This window comes from Castor canadensis, chromosome 16, assembly GCF_047511655.1.
Source record: "Castor canadensis chromosome 16, mCasCan1.hap1v2, whole genome shotgun sequence".
NCBI classification, from domain to species: domain Eukaryota; kingdom Metazoa; phylum Chordata; class Mammalia; order Rodentia; family Castoridae; genus Castor; species Castor canadensis.
The window spans coordinates 38,350,690-38,364,818 of record NC_133401.1 but is presented as its reverse complement, the minus strand read 5'-3'; the positions used below and the strand labels follow the sequence as shown (position 1 = coordinate 38,364,818).

The window sequence follows — 14,129 nt, the reverse complement described above, 5'->3', positions numbered from 1 at the left end:
CTGCACACCCATGTTTATTGCGGCACTATTCACAATAGCCAAATTATGGAAACAGCCAAGATGCCCCACCACTGACGAATGGATTAAGAAAATGTGGTATCTATACACAATGGAATTTTATGCAGCCATGAAGAAGAACGAAATGTTATCATTTGCTGGTAAATGGATGGAATTGGAGAACATCATTCTGAGTGAGGTTAGCCTGGCCTAAAAGACCAAAAATCGTATGTTCTCCCTCATATGTGGACATTAGATCAAGGGCAAACACAACAATGGGATTAGACTATGAGCACATGATAAAAGCGAGAGCACACAAGGGAGGGGTGAGGATAGGTAAGACACCTAAAAAATTAGCTAGCATTTGTTGCCCTTAATGCAGAGAAACTAAAGCAGATACCTTAAATGCAACTGAGGCCAATAGAAAAAGGGGAACAGGTACTAGAGAAAAGGTTAGATCAAAAAGAATTAACCTAGAAGGTAACACCCACGCACAGGAAATCAATGTGAGTCAATACCCTGTATAGCTATCCTTATCTCAACCAGCAAAAACCCTTGTCCCTTCCTGTTATTGCTTATACTCTCTCTACAACAAAATTAGAAATAAGGGCAAAATAGTTTCTGCTGGGTATTGAGGGGGTGGGGGGGAGAGGGAGGGGGTGGAATGGGTGGTAAGGGAGGGGGTGGGGGCAGGGGGGAGAAATGACCCAAGCCTTGTATGCACATATGAATAATAAAAGAAAGAAAAAAAAATAAAATAAAATAGCCTGGAAAAAAAACAAACAAACTATAAACCACTGAAGAAAGAAATTAAAGACATCAGAAGATGGAAAGATTTCCCATGCTTGTGGACTGGCAGAATTAATATTGTGGAAATGGCCATACTACTGAGGTAGGCTAGGATAGGGTAAGTCTGGGACTGCTCCCTCTCTTGACTCGAGTTCCTCCTCCTAGCCCACAGGTTAGATGAGCCAGATGATGACATATTGTCTCCCCATGACACCAAAAGACCCTGGCCCTTCTTCTCTTCTGTCACCTGGCAAAACGGGTGACTCCCCTTCCCCCATCGTGTTCTGCTTGGATTCTTCCACCTGGAATGCAAGAACCAAGATCTTCTGGAAACACCGTTTGTGATAACACTACCAAATGTAATCTACATGTTCAAAATTCCAATGACATTCCTCACAGAGATTGAAAAATCAACCCAAAAGTTCATATAGAAGCACAAAAGACTAGGAATAGCCAAGCCAACACTGAGCAAAAAGAGCAACACTAGAGGCATCATAACACCTGACTTCAAACTGTACTACAGAGCCATAGCAATAAAAATGGTTATGGTACTGACATGAAAACACGTGTGCCAATGGAACAGGATAGAAGACTAAGACACATATCCATGCAACTATAACCACCTGATTTTTGACAAAGACACCAAAAACACATGATGATGAAAAGACAACCTCGTCAACAAATGTGGCCAGTTCTTTGGGGCAAGGTGGAGCTGTCCTGTGCAAAACAGGCTGTCCTCCTCCCAATGGATGCCAGCTGCAGCCCCAGTCCAGACCCACTGTATTAGGTGATCAGACATGTTCTCATGGCCTCAAGGACTTCTCCTCAGATCCGAATTCCTATTTGACAGCTCTTGGAAGTTTCCTAAGCATCTCAATCTTAGTGTGTCCCAATGAATCTTTGTCTTGAAATTCATCCATCCTAAGTCTTCAGCATCTTGGTAAATGGCCTAACCCAGAAACCTGGCAGTCCTGATTCCTCCTTCATCCAATCCACCAGTAGGACTAATAAACTTCACCCCCAAATTAGCTCCCACATCTGTGCACCTCTCTTCATCTTCACCGCCATCCAACTCAGACCATACCACAACGACCTCCCCCCAGATGAACATAAAATACCTCTGGATAGGTGACCCATGTCCACTCTTCAAACAGTCTATTCTATACAAAGCAAGGGTGACTATCCCACCCAACACTTCTTATTAACAATCTTAAAAGATCTCTTATTCCCTTAATATAAAATCGTAACTCTTTACCCTAGCTTATAAGATCCTTCCTGGCCTAGGCCTGACCTGACCTGACCTGAACTGAATCCTGAACCTACCACTCACTGTTAACCCCAGTGATACTATCCTACCTGCCAGAACACTACAAGCTCTTTACCTCTCAGGCCTTTTACACTTGCAGAAGGTCCTGCCCCCAATACTCCTTTGCCAAATTCTTTCTCAGAGAAGCCTTCTGTGAGCACCCTGAAATCTCTTTTTCCCTCCATCAGCCCCACTATTCTTGCTCAAGCACCCTATCTGGTCCTTTAAAGACTTTCTCAAAGCCTCTGTTTCTGACTGAGAATAACATTGCTGCTATGCTGTTAATCTACTGGTTGGACATCTCTCATCTAGGAGCACAGGAAGCTGGTTCTCCACTGTATATCTAGGAAGTGACACATGGTAGGTGCTCATTGAGTAAGTACCATGTAACAAGCTATAAAACCAACAACCATAAATAAGAAAGAGGTGTAACTGAGAAAAACACAAAAATAAGCCAAAGTATGTGGCTGCTTCTGGCTATGCATGTACAAGTTCTAAACTTAAAGGACGAACAGCAGGGGGCCTAACATTTCAGGAACAAATTTAATTTGAGCTAACCATTCTTTTCCATGATCAATGCACTATTTTCTTTTATTATCAGATTTTACCAAAGCAGACAGGAGACATGGCAAAAAATGATCAACCTACAAAGACACAGAGATTGACATCCTACTTCTACAAAATACGTTTCCTGTCCTGAAAGGGCCAAATAAAACATATGCTATCGTTGTGCCAAAGAGACGCCGTAACCAACTGGAACAGGCTCCCACTGGACAGCGTGGGGGAAAATTGAACGTCAACAGAGTTATTAATTAAACTGGAAGGCAACACATCCAATATGTTTAAATGTAGATCATAACGATCTCAGTACAAGACAAAGGTCATTGTTCACCACTGAAAGATACTAGAAAACCAAGTTATTATTTCAAAAACTAGTATAAAAAAAAAAAACCTGGAAGAGTGGCTCAAATGGTAGAGCACCTACCTAGCAAGCAGGAAGCCTTGAGTTCAAACCCTACCACCACCAAAAAAAATGCACAATTTTTGTTTATAAATGTATCCTAACTAATGAATGAATAAGAAATTATAAAAACAGATTATCAGTGACTGTCCCACAACAGAGAAAAATCAGACATGTCCCTCCTGACTGAAGTATTATCACCGAACTTGAATCTGACCTAGCCTCTAGATAGGACTGCCAATTTATAGGAAATATAGAAGAACTGTTAAACAGCACCATGGGTGTGCAATTAGCAATGGCCAGACTAGAAAGTTACAAGGCAAACAGCCCAGTGGTAGAGTGGGTGCTTGCCGTGCACAAAGCCCTGGGTTTCATCCTTACACCAGAAAAACCCAAACAACACCCCTCCCACCCCCCAAAAAAAGAGAAACAGATATGGAGAGGACATCTGTGAAAAGAAACTTAAGAGCTAGAACTATGAGGAAATTAAAAAAAAGAGACATATCCACCAACTACAATTCGTAGCACTTATATGGCACTTGATTCCATCAAAATGTAAGATATATGATGAGAAAGTTGGGGCAATCTAAATGATAGCATCTGTGGTACTATAAAGGATTAATTTGGGGAAATAATAATGGCACTGTGGTTATACTTGAAATCACTGATTATCTTTGTGACACATGGAAGTACCTACAAATGCACTAAATTTGCTTTAAAATAATCTGAAGTGGAAGGAAAAGCGTGGGGGATGGGGTGAAACAGATTGGCAGTGAGGTGATAAGTACTTTTTCTTTTTGATTTTTTTTGTTGTTGTTGTGATACTGGGGTTTGATCTTAGGGCCTAACACTTGTAGGCAGGTGTTCTACCACTTGTATCACTCTGCCATTCCATCTTTTTTGATTTTTTGAAACAGGGTCTCACTCTACAGTACAGGCTGGCCTGGAACTCCCTGTGTAACACTCAGGCTGGCCTCAAATGTGGAATTCCCTTGCCTCAGTTTCCCAGGTGCTGGGATTATAGGTGTGTACCACCACAACTGGCTCAATAATTTTTGAAGGTGGGTAATGGGTAAAATTATACAGAGATTACAATAGGTTTAAAAAATTCAAAACCAAAAATGTTGCTGGGCATAGTTGTGCCCACCTGTAATCCCAGCTATTAGGGAGGCTGGAACAGGAGGATATTTTGAGCTCAGGGGCTTGAAACCAGCCTGAGCAAGATAGTAAGACACTGCCTCTAATGAATAAATAAAAATAAGTTATAAAAAAAGAAGGCATGCTACAATGAGTGACAAGCATCACTGAAGTCCCAGCTTGTGGCTACCTGACTAGAAAACAAAGTGGACCACTGTGGCCACTGGGAGGTGACTAATGTCCTGTGCCAAACGTGCTTTAGAGCCAGGACTCACAATGCCAGTAGCACAGCTGGGCTCAGCTCGGACCAGCACATTGCTGGACATGTGAGGAGCTCTTGTGAGCTGTGTAGGTCTCCGTGTGCTAGGCAGCAACAGGCAGCTGAAGGAGAAGTGGGGGGCAATCTTTTAGGGTCACAGCTGAATAGGTGCTTGTAGGAAGGAGTGGTTGGGGCATGCCTGGGAAGTGAGTGAAGGGGCCCCTCTGGCTCTGTTTATTTCTTGTCAATTTCTCCTCACTAAAGAGGCAGAGGACTGTCTCATGCCATTCACTGCTATGTATCAAGAGCCCAATACACAGCAGACCCTAAATAAATGTACAGAGTGAATGGACTCTAGTAAGGCCCAATAGAAGACATGCTACACAGCCAGATGTAGTGGCACATACCTGTAATCCCCACTGAGGGAGGGAGATCAAAAGTTCAAGGTCAGCATGGTGAGGACCCTCCCCTCTACCCCATCTCAAGATAAATAAATACCGTAAGATAAAACATATGCTAAAGCTCGATGTGGTGGTACGCACCTTAAGTCTAGCACTCGGGAAGCTAAGGCAGGCATGACTTTGACTTTGAGGCTGGCCAGGGCTACAAAGCAAGACCTTGTACCAAAACAAAACATGCTACAACAGCTCTGCAGGCAAGCTGCACTCACAAGTAAAATACAGTTCTCTGAATTAAATAATTTACACACACACACAAATAGACAAAATTTTTGGCAATACTAGAATTTGAACTCAGGACCTCACACTTGCTAGGCAGGTGCTCTACCACTTGAGCCATATCTCCAGCCCACTACTTCACATTTTCTTGTCCTCTCTTCTAAGTGTTCACACAGGGCATCTTATTTAAAACTCACTACAAGATAATCAAGCCAAGTATTACTCAGCCTAGAATAACTAGGGTCCCTTGATTTCTCTTTAGTATTCCTTTTGTCTCACTCTGCTTCTAAGACATACACTTAGTTAGCTACTAAAGACAGAGCACATTTTCCAAAAAGCAACTGTATTTTCACAATGTAACATTTAATTTCTAATAAAAAATTAACCTAAGGGAACTGGGCATGGTGGCATACACCTATAATCCCAGCACACAGGAATCTCAGGCAGAAAGGTTACAAGTTTGAAGCCAGCCTGAACTACACAGAGAGACTCAAGTCTCAAAAAACCAAAACCATACAAACACTCAAACTTTTCCCTACTGAACTATTAACAGAAACTAGTTGATACTTGTCAAGAACCTGATTTATTCAGAGCTCAAACAAGCTCTGCGCTGGAGAAATCAAATCTTAATCTAGAACAAACTGCCAAGGGGAAAACCAGCCACGAACAGAAGGCAATTTAAAAGCCCATGAATGCATTTCAAAACAGGACTTTGTTTAGGAAAGTCAAAGTTTCTTCGGGTGTGCCTTACTTCAAAAGATATATTTAAAAAAAAAAAATTCCTTATCCACAATGGTAAAATTTTCTTTTGAATTTCAAATTTATTTTAGTGCAGAATCTCATTTCTTTGTGGAATGAGATGTGAAATATTTGGAATATGAATTGAATCCAAATTTTCCAGGCAGTATCTTGTTAAATAGGATATACTAGGTTTCAAAGAAACAAAAGAAAAAAGTGGTTTCAACACCCCATAAACTGATCTCTAGAAGCCTTTAACTTAAGAACACTATGAACTGCCCTTACTGATACACTAAGGGCTGCACAGTCCACCCTCAACAGAACAGTCACCAGCACTTGAAGACAAAAGAGGAAATGGACAAAATGAAATCATTTTCAACCATGTCGTTTTCTAACCACTCAGTTTACAATGAGAACGAAAGGGCATGAGACTGGTTGAAAGTTTTTTTCTCAAAGAACATTAAATCCATTTCAAACAAAAAGCCATAAAATATGTTTGTCCCGTTTTGGTTTACTCTCAAGTCATTCCTCTATGCAATAATTTTCTTTTTTTGGGTAGTACTAGGGTTTGAACACAGGGCCTCACGCTTGCTAGGCAAGGTGCCCTTAACACTTGAGCCACTCCGCATTCTTTCTTTTTTAAGCTACCACTAGCAGCTGGGCACGGTGGTGCACACCAATAATCCCAGCAGAAGAATGCAGAGGACTGTTTTTCTAGGCTATTTGCCTTTTTTTTATTAGCATGTAATAGTTATACAGAGGGGATACGTTGTGACATTTACACATATTCTTACTATTTATCTTAATTAGATTCACCCCCTCCATTGTTGTGCATCCCCCTTTCCCCCTTCTTGAACAATTTCAACAGGCTTCATTATTCTATTTTCATATATGAATATAAAATACATCAACATATTTGCCCTCCTTCACCCTTTCCTTAGGCCCCCCAGTGATACCCATCCCTAGAAAGGACCTGTTTTACCTTCCTGTCCTTCATTTATTAAAATGTGTACATTGATAGTATATGGGGGTTTTGCCTTGGTAAGTCACACATGTATATATCATGCTTTCATCAGATTAACCCTCATCACTTACTCTTTCTCTATCACCTGCTCCCCTATTATTCAACAGTTTACAGAGCATCACACTGTACTATCTTCACACAGATGTGATGTTTCAGTATTTTTCACTCTCTAACATTCTCTTTCCCTTAGACAGACCCACTTATACAATCATGCTCCCTTCCTGTCCCTCTATGTCTGTATGTGTGTGTGTGTGTGTGTGTATACATACATATATTCAAGTATGTATTTATGTGTACAATTAGAGGATCACATGGTGAGACCCTGTCTCATCATCCCACTTCAACAAACAAAAAAGATACCACCACCAACCTTACTGCTTATACTGCAGGGATAGTCAAAGCAAAATTAAAACCAATGGTCCTTTTTTGGGGAGCAGTAACAGGGATTGAACCCAGAGTTTTGCATTTGCTAGACATGTGCTTTAGTACTTGAGCCACACCCTCCCAGCCCTCAAAAGTCTTTACAATCATAGGACCACTCCATGTCACCACACTGATAAAGGGCTCCCTTGTGGAGGATCATGGTTTGAGGCCAGTCTGTCCAAAATGTTAGCAAAACCCCATCTCAACCAATAGGTCAGGTGTGGCAGCACCCTGTGATCCCAGCTACTTGTGGGAGGCCAGAGATAGGAAGATTGTGGTCTAAGGCCCACCAAGACCCTACCTGAAAAGAAACTAAAGCAAAAAAGGGCTGCAGGCACAGCTCAAGTTGTAGAGCACCTGTTTTGTAATTCTGAGGCCCTGAGTTTAAACTCCAGGACCAGCAAGGGAAAAAAAGCTCTCTTCGAATTTCTGTAGATTTGGCAGGACAGATGAATGTTCCCTCGTCACCCTTACTAAAATTATGAATTATGCATTTGCTCTTTTACTCTTCAGAGCTAAGCACAGGTGGTGTAGCAATTCCTGTCACAAGCTACTTGTCGGTTTCTACTCTGGAGACTAATCCATCACCTAAAAAGCCTCTTTCGACTGTCTAAACTGAAAAGAACAAACAAAAACAAAAACAAAACAAAAAAAAAATAAGCAAACTTCAGAAAGCCCCATCATCCGAGTGTCAGTAGTAAAGCAATCAATCACCATCATTTAACACAAAAATGTGAGTTGTAACTGCTTTAAATGCCTTAAGTATGCTTACTCTACTTGATTTTATAATTCCAGCTCAAAAGATAAACAAGTCACAATAAAGAATGGCTTTATTGGGGGCTGGGGGAGTACCTCAATGGTAGAGTGCACATTTAGGAAACATGAGGTTCTCGGTTCCACCTTCAGTACCATCCATTTTTTAAAATAACATTTAAAAAAAATTAAAGAAATGGCTCTACTAGCTTCACAGTAGAATATGTAAATGAAATGAGGTAAAAATATTCACAATGTTAAAATATAAATAGGATAATTATAATTTCCAGCTAATTATAAGCTTTATATTTGTGCCAATTAATTATACTTGTATTCTCAGAAGAACAGAGCATCTGCACAGATCTTATGTAATATACGGAACACTGGAAAAGTGTGATATTTTCCATTTGAGGACACTATTTCTAGGTATTACATGAGGGTTAAATCCAATGAAACAAATGTATAAATTGCACACATTACAAATAATACCAAGAAAGATTGCTTATTATTTTAGGAAAAAGCTACTTATAAGAGACAATATACTTACAAGAGATAGCAGCAAACTGAGCAGGTCACCAACATGGTGATGATAACTCTAAAAACAAACAAAAAAACCCAACATTATTAGATAGCTAGCAAACTACAGTGAAGAATGGCTTAAGTCCCCTTCCCACATCATCAAACTGCCAAGGACCACGCACCAGGACAACAGAATGAATGTGTTCCAATATCCAGTAGGCGGAAGTGGGGCACACGTGGTAGAAAGTTAGATCGTAAGTAAACATTCGTATTTAGAGGGATATGTAATGATGCCACAGCTTAGATGTCCAATGAAACTCATCTAAAACTGAACAGAAAAGTCTGTAGCAACAATTAGTTTTGACAGTAATAACCTTAGTAGACAGTATTCTCTGTGATGAACTTCTAACACTACGCTCTCTAACATGGACCTCTCCCCATCTATCTTCATGTCTGAAGAGCTCAACCTGGATCTCTGATCAGCTGGATTTCAACATTTCTAAAAGAGAACTCATGATTTCCTCTTTCCAAAAGCTCTCCTTCTAAATCTCTTGCTCTTCAAGGAAGGGACTGTGGCCAGTAGTGTGCATGCTTATCATGAGGAACACTACACCTCTGGGTCCAATCCCTAGCACTAAAAAAGAAAAGGGAAGGGAAGGAAGGAGGGGTATGAAATGAAGGAGAAGAGGGAGGGAGGGAAAATCTACCTCCCTACAAGCAACTCTGTCATTTTCACAGATTCACCCTTAAACCTATCATCTGCTTACCTTCCCCTGTACCCGCACCCTCACTGATGGTGTGGATTCATCCTTCCAGGCATCCCTTCTAAGTGGAGTTTTTCCTTTCCATTCCCATTCTTAGCAACAAAATCCACCACTTTGGCTTGGCTAACTTATTGCTGGCAGATTCAAAACTTTCCTCCACCCCCTTTCATTCCATCCACAATCACTAGAAATTAATCTATCTAAACTATTACTACTTTGCAGCTTAAGACCTTTCAGTGCCTCCCCTCCACCCATCACCATCAGAGTGGTTTCCAAACAGGGGACTCCTTACCTCCGGGAGTGAGCAAGGCTAACTCCTAGAACTTGGGAAGCAAATATAAATATCCTATTTATATTTATTTGTAACTGGTCCTTTAGAAATTCTGTATGTGCAGTTCCTGTGTTTGATCCATTAGTACACAAATTCATTTGACAGATTTGCTCAGAGTATTCAGAATGTACCAGGCTCTGAGGACAAAGCAGTGAACAAAATGGATAAAAACTTCTGCCCTGCCCTGCAAGTTTACATGCTGTGTGTGTGTGTGTACACAGCAAACAAGATACAAAATAAACCAAGAATAATTATCTTATGGCAGCCAGTGCTGATGAAAGAGCACAAAGCAGGAACAGAGGACAGGAAAGACGGGTTTGGGGGTACCGTGGAGATTTTAAAGAGGCTATTCAGGCAGGAGGGCTCCAGGCAGGGGAAAGCAGTAAATCAAGGCATGAGCTAAGAGGATATCTGAGGTTTAGAGGGACAGACCTGAGTAGATGAAGTGCGGCAAGGACAGCACAGAAAGAGGTAAGGTCTAGAGGTGTCCTGTGGCCTGTGAAAGGACTCAGTGAAAACACTTTTATTGGAGTTAATGGGAAGGTTTTTTTGGGGGGATCTGAGGAAGAAAACTGACAAAATCTTTCAGATGGGTTGACAGGCTGGGGGAAAAGAGGCAAAAGGAAAAAGCAGACAAACCAGTTAGGGAGAACAGCAAGACCCAAGTAGGTAAGGCTGGTCAGAATGTGGGTGGCAAAAGACTCAGGCAGACTCTAGACATACTTTGAAGGCAGATTCTTCAAAATATATAATTATACTTATATAAATATTTATGAGGGCTTTGCTAAAAAAAGTTTGACAGATGCACAAAAGTGAAGACCTATAGAATCAAGTTCAGCTCCACACTTGTGACCAAAGTCACCCACCCATCCAGGTGTAGTGGCACAAATTTGCTGTAACCCCAGCACATTGGAGGCGGAGGCAGGAGGATAGTGAGTTTGAGGTCCCAGCCTGGGCTACATAGCAAAAAAAAAAAAAAAAAAAATCCTCAACTCCTCCTACCTTCAAACACATCCTGTTTATGGGTCTTCGATTCCAAGCTTTTGCTCATCTTCTCCTGATCCTCCCCATGCCCCCTGTCTTCTCTTCTCCCTAAAAGATCGTCTCAGAAAGCTGAAACTTCTGTGGCTCCCTTGTGTTACCCACAACACAACAACAGTTTCATATAAAAGCTTCCTTGTCTGCTTCTCAAGTGCTATATGCTGAAATATTTAGGAGCGATAAGTCCCAATGACTGCAATTTATTTTCAAATGGCTCAGCAAAATTTTAGTCATATATATATATACACACATGTATTCAGAGATAAAGCAAGTATGACTGTTAATTGCTGGATCTAGTTGGTGGTATAAGGCACTCACTGAGTTACCCTTTCAGATTTTATGCATGTTTGAATTTGAAAATGTTGATTTAAAAAACTGGAGCTGACTACTCCTGGCACACACACTAATCCCTGTGTTCTTTCCCTGTACCTCCCTCCACATCTGGTAAGGGAGCCACTGCAAAAAACCTTGAAGCTTTCAGAGAATCCATGGATTCCTAAAGAGAAAAGTGGGAAATCATGAACAGGAATGACTAGGAAAGCTGACTGCAGGCACAGATTCGATTTTATCCCACTGTGTTTCTTTTGGTACGGTAGTTCTGGGGCTTGAACTCATGGTCTCACAATTGCTAGGGAGGTGCTTTACCCCTCAAGCCATTCCTGCAGCCTTGGTTTTTTTTTGTCTTTTCTTTTTTGGTGCTGGGATTGAAACCAGGGCCTCAAGCATGCTAGGCAAGCGCTGTACCACCGAGATACGTCCCAGCCCCCAGCCTTGTTTTTGTGTTGGGTTTTTTGGCGATAGTGTCTCCGGGCTGGCTTCGAACAGTGATCCTCCTGATCTCTGCCTCCTGAGTAGCCAGGATTACAAGCGTGAGCAGCCAGCGCCTGGCTATCCCATTCTTTTTTCAGTTACAGAAAAGACTGAAAGAAAGAGCAAGAGGCTTGCTTTCAGCTACCCAAAGATTCAGAAGTTTTCCCTCCTCCCATCTTTTCCCTGGCTCATCATGTCCTGATGACCTCCTAATCACCCAATTTTCTGCAGTGTGCAGGGGTCACTCAGGGAAGAAAATGTAACACCAAAGTACTCTACCTTTCTCCCTGCTTATATAGCTCCTTTACTTATCTCCTTAAAGAAGATATTCTTAATGTCTGAAATCTGAAAGCACTGCTATATTAAAATTCACCAGTCTGGGCTGGGAGCACGGCTCAGGTGGTAGACACACAAGCTCAAGGCCTGAGTACAAACCCCACAATGTCAAAAAAAAAAAAAAACTAAAAAAAGAATCACCACAGTCCAGGTGCTTAAAAAAAAATCTGATTTGCAGTCTTTTCTGTATGTAAAGGAGAACTAGTATCAATTCAATACGAATGTTTCCATTTTACAAAGAGGAAATGGGAAAATAGAATTATCTCAATTGTCCAAGGTCACAGAGATCATCCACATAAAAGGAGTGTTCCTCAAAGTGTAACCCTGTCACTCCTCAGAGACACTGTTTCTAAACCTGCTCAATCCTGCCAAGAGCAGGAAATACAAGGATTGTGGTGAAGGCTTGTGAATGAGAGGGTGAGATAATCTAACACTAGCAGGTCAAATACCAGAATTACTACACTAGGGCTAGAAACTGAGCACAAACAGGAGGGGGTTCATTACCCTGGATAGTAGAAGTAGCGTTAGATCCCGGGGTGGGAGAGCTTAGTGTTTAAGAAAGTAGTGGTCATGGCCGCCAACAAGCACATTAATGAATGCTTTTCTGAGGTTGAACGCCAGAAAAGCAGACAGTGGTGTGATGAGACAGTTGAAGATGTAAAAGCAACCAATTTGCTGTCTTTAACTACACTAGGAAAACCAAGTCGAAATAAATTGGCTAAAAAAATGGTTTTAATACCCCAGAATCCTGACACTACATCAACTACTATAAGCTGGACATGTGATCCTATATGACAGCAGTTATGAAGGGCTGGGGGGTTAGAACATTGATATTTAGACAATATGGTTTATTTTCAGTCTAATAGAAGGAACAGGTATACAAGCAAGTCTATTCCAAACAGCAAAAATGAAAATAACAAGGCAACAGAAATACCCACTCAACAGATACTTGTCTACTGCGTACGCAAGTGCTGTGAAATTAGGTACTGGAATAGCCACCAAAATAAGGATTAAAGCAAGAGATAGCGCTTTCGGCAAGCTGACTTGAGTCTCACCCCCACGGGATCCTGCTGAGAAAAAAATGACTAAAAAGCAAAAGAGGAACCAGAAAGAGGGTGTCCCAAGGCTCTTTTGACGATAAGATTTTATACCGCAGTGAATAAAGTTTAATACCCAAACAGACAAAGGTCGATTTAACAAAGAATCTCTCTTAGCCAATCACTTGGAAGCACTTCGCCATCCGAAAGGTAAGATATGACGCAGAGGTTTCCAAACAATACCTCTGCTCTGGGTAATTCACTTCGAGCTCCATCAACCACCTCCCCCACCGCCCCGCCACCCCACGCGATGCCAGACCGGCTCACCCTTGCTCAGTACGCCCGGGACGCGACCGGGCAATTTCTGTTTATTTGATTCTTTTTAAAGTTTGGGCCAACGAGGCCTCCTATGGGTGGAAGACAGGACAAAAAACGGCTAGAGATGAACCCCAACTTCTGGAGTCGCTATTGATTAAACTCCTTTCCGACTGCACCCTCCCCACCCAGGCTCAGGAAGAGAAAAAAATTCCCCTATAAACCTCATTTCCAAGGAGGGTCCTCTGGAGGTGACCCTCTCACCACGCTCGGACCGGGGGACACTGAGGCTGCTGCGACAACGCAGGCCGGGGCTCCTGGGGGCCTCACAGGTCGGCGGAGTCGGGGTCGCCGTCGCCCCCGCCCCGGCCCGTGGTCCCCGCCGTGCGCCCTCCCAAGGTGGGCCTCGAGCACTTACCCCCGGTTAGGGCCCTTGGGGATGAACCAGGGCACTACGAGGCCCACAAAGCCCCAGAACACGCTCATCACGATGAGTGGCACCGTGAGGCCGTGATACGCCATGCCTGCCGCCAGCCGCCAGCCCCCGCCCGCCGCCTCGCTCGTCCCACCCGGAAGTGTCAGCCCCGGGCCGCGTGACCGGCGCGCACAAGCCCCGCCTCCCACGCAGCACGTGACCTACCAGGCGGGCTCCGCCCCCGGTCCCTGCCCCGCCCCCACCTGGCCTCTCTAGGCTGCCAGTGCTTAGTCGGGTCTCCAGGAGCTCATTAGTAGCTTCTGATACTAATTTAATCCCTGTTACGCAAGCTATTGTAAATTTACAGCCTTACCTCCTTTTTTTTTTGCGGTATTGAGGATTGAACCCAGGACTTCACACATGCTAGGCAAGCGCTCTACTTGAGCCAGACCCCAGCCCTAACTTTATTTTTTGTTGCTATTGTTAGTCTGGGATTT

General features: G+C 42.6%; 1 protein-coding gene across 2 annotated transcripts in view; it reads right to left on the bottom strand.

Annotated features, from left to right (window-relative positions):
- Atp6v0e1 (ATPase H+ transporting V0 subunit e1) overlaps positions 1–13,812 on the bottom strand; it is a 34,662-nt gene extending 20,850 nt beyond the window's left edge. The window contains exons 1-2 of one of the 2 annotated variants that reach the window (XR_012442871.1): positions 13,636–13,812; positions 8,612–8,659 (exon numbers count right to left, since the gene is read on the bottom strand). Coding sequence is in view for 1 of the 2 variants with exons in the window: in XM_020183683.2 (XP_020039272.2) it covers positions 8,612–8,659; positions 13,636–13,739 (152 nt within the window). In the remaining variant the exon portion in view is untranslated. The remainder of the gene's footprint in view (positions 1–8,611; positions 8,660–13,635) is intronic. The other variant, XM_020183683.2, reaches the window with a different exon arrangement.
- Positions 13,813–14,129: the final 317 nt, after the last annotated feature.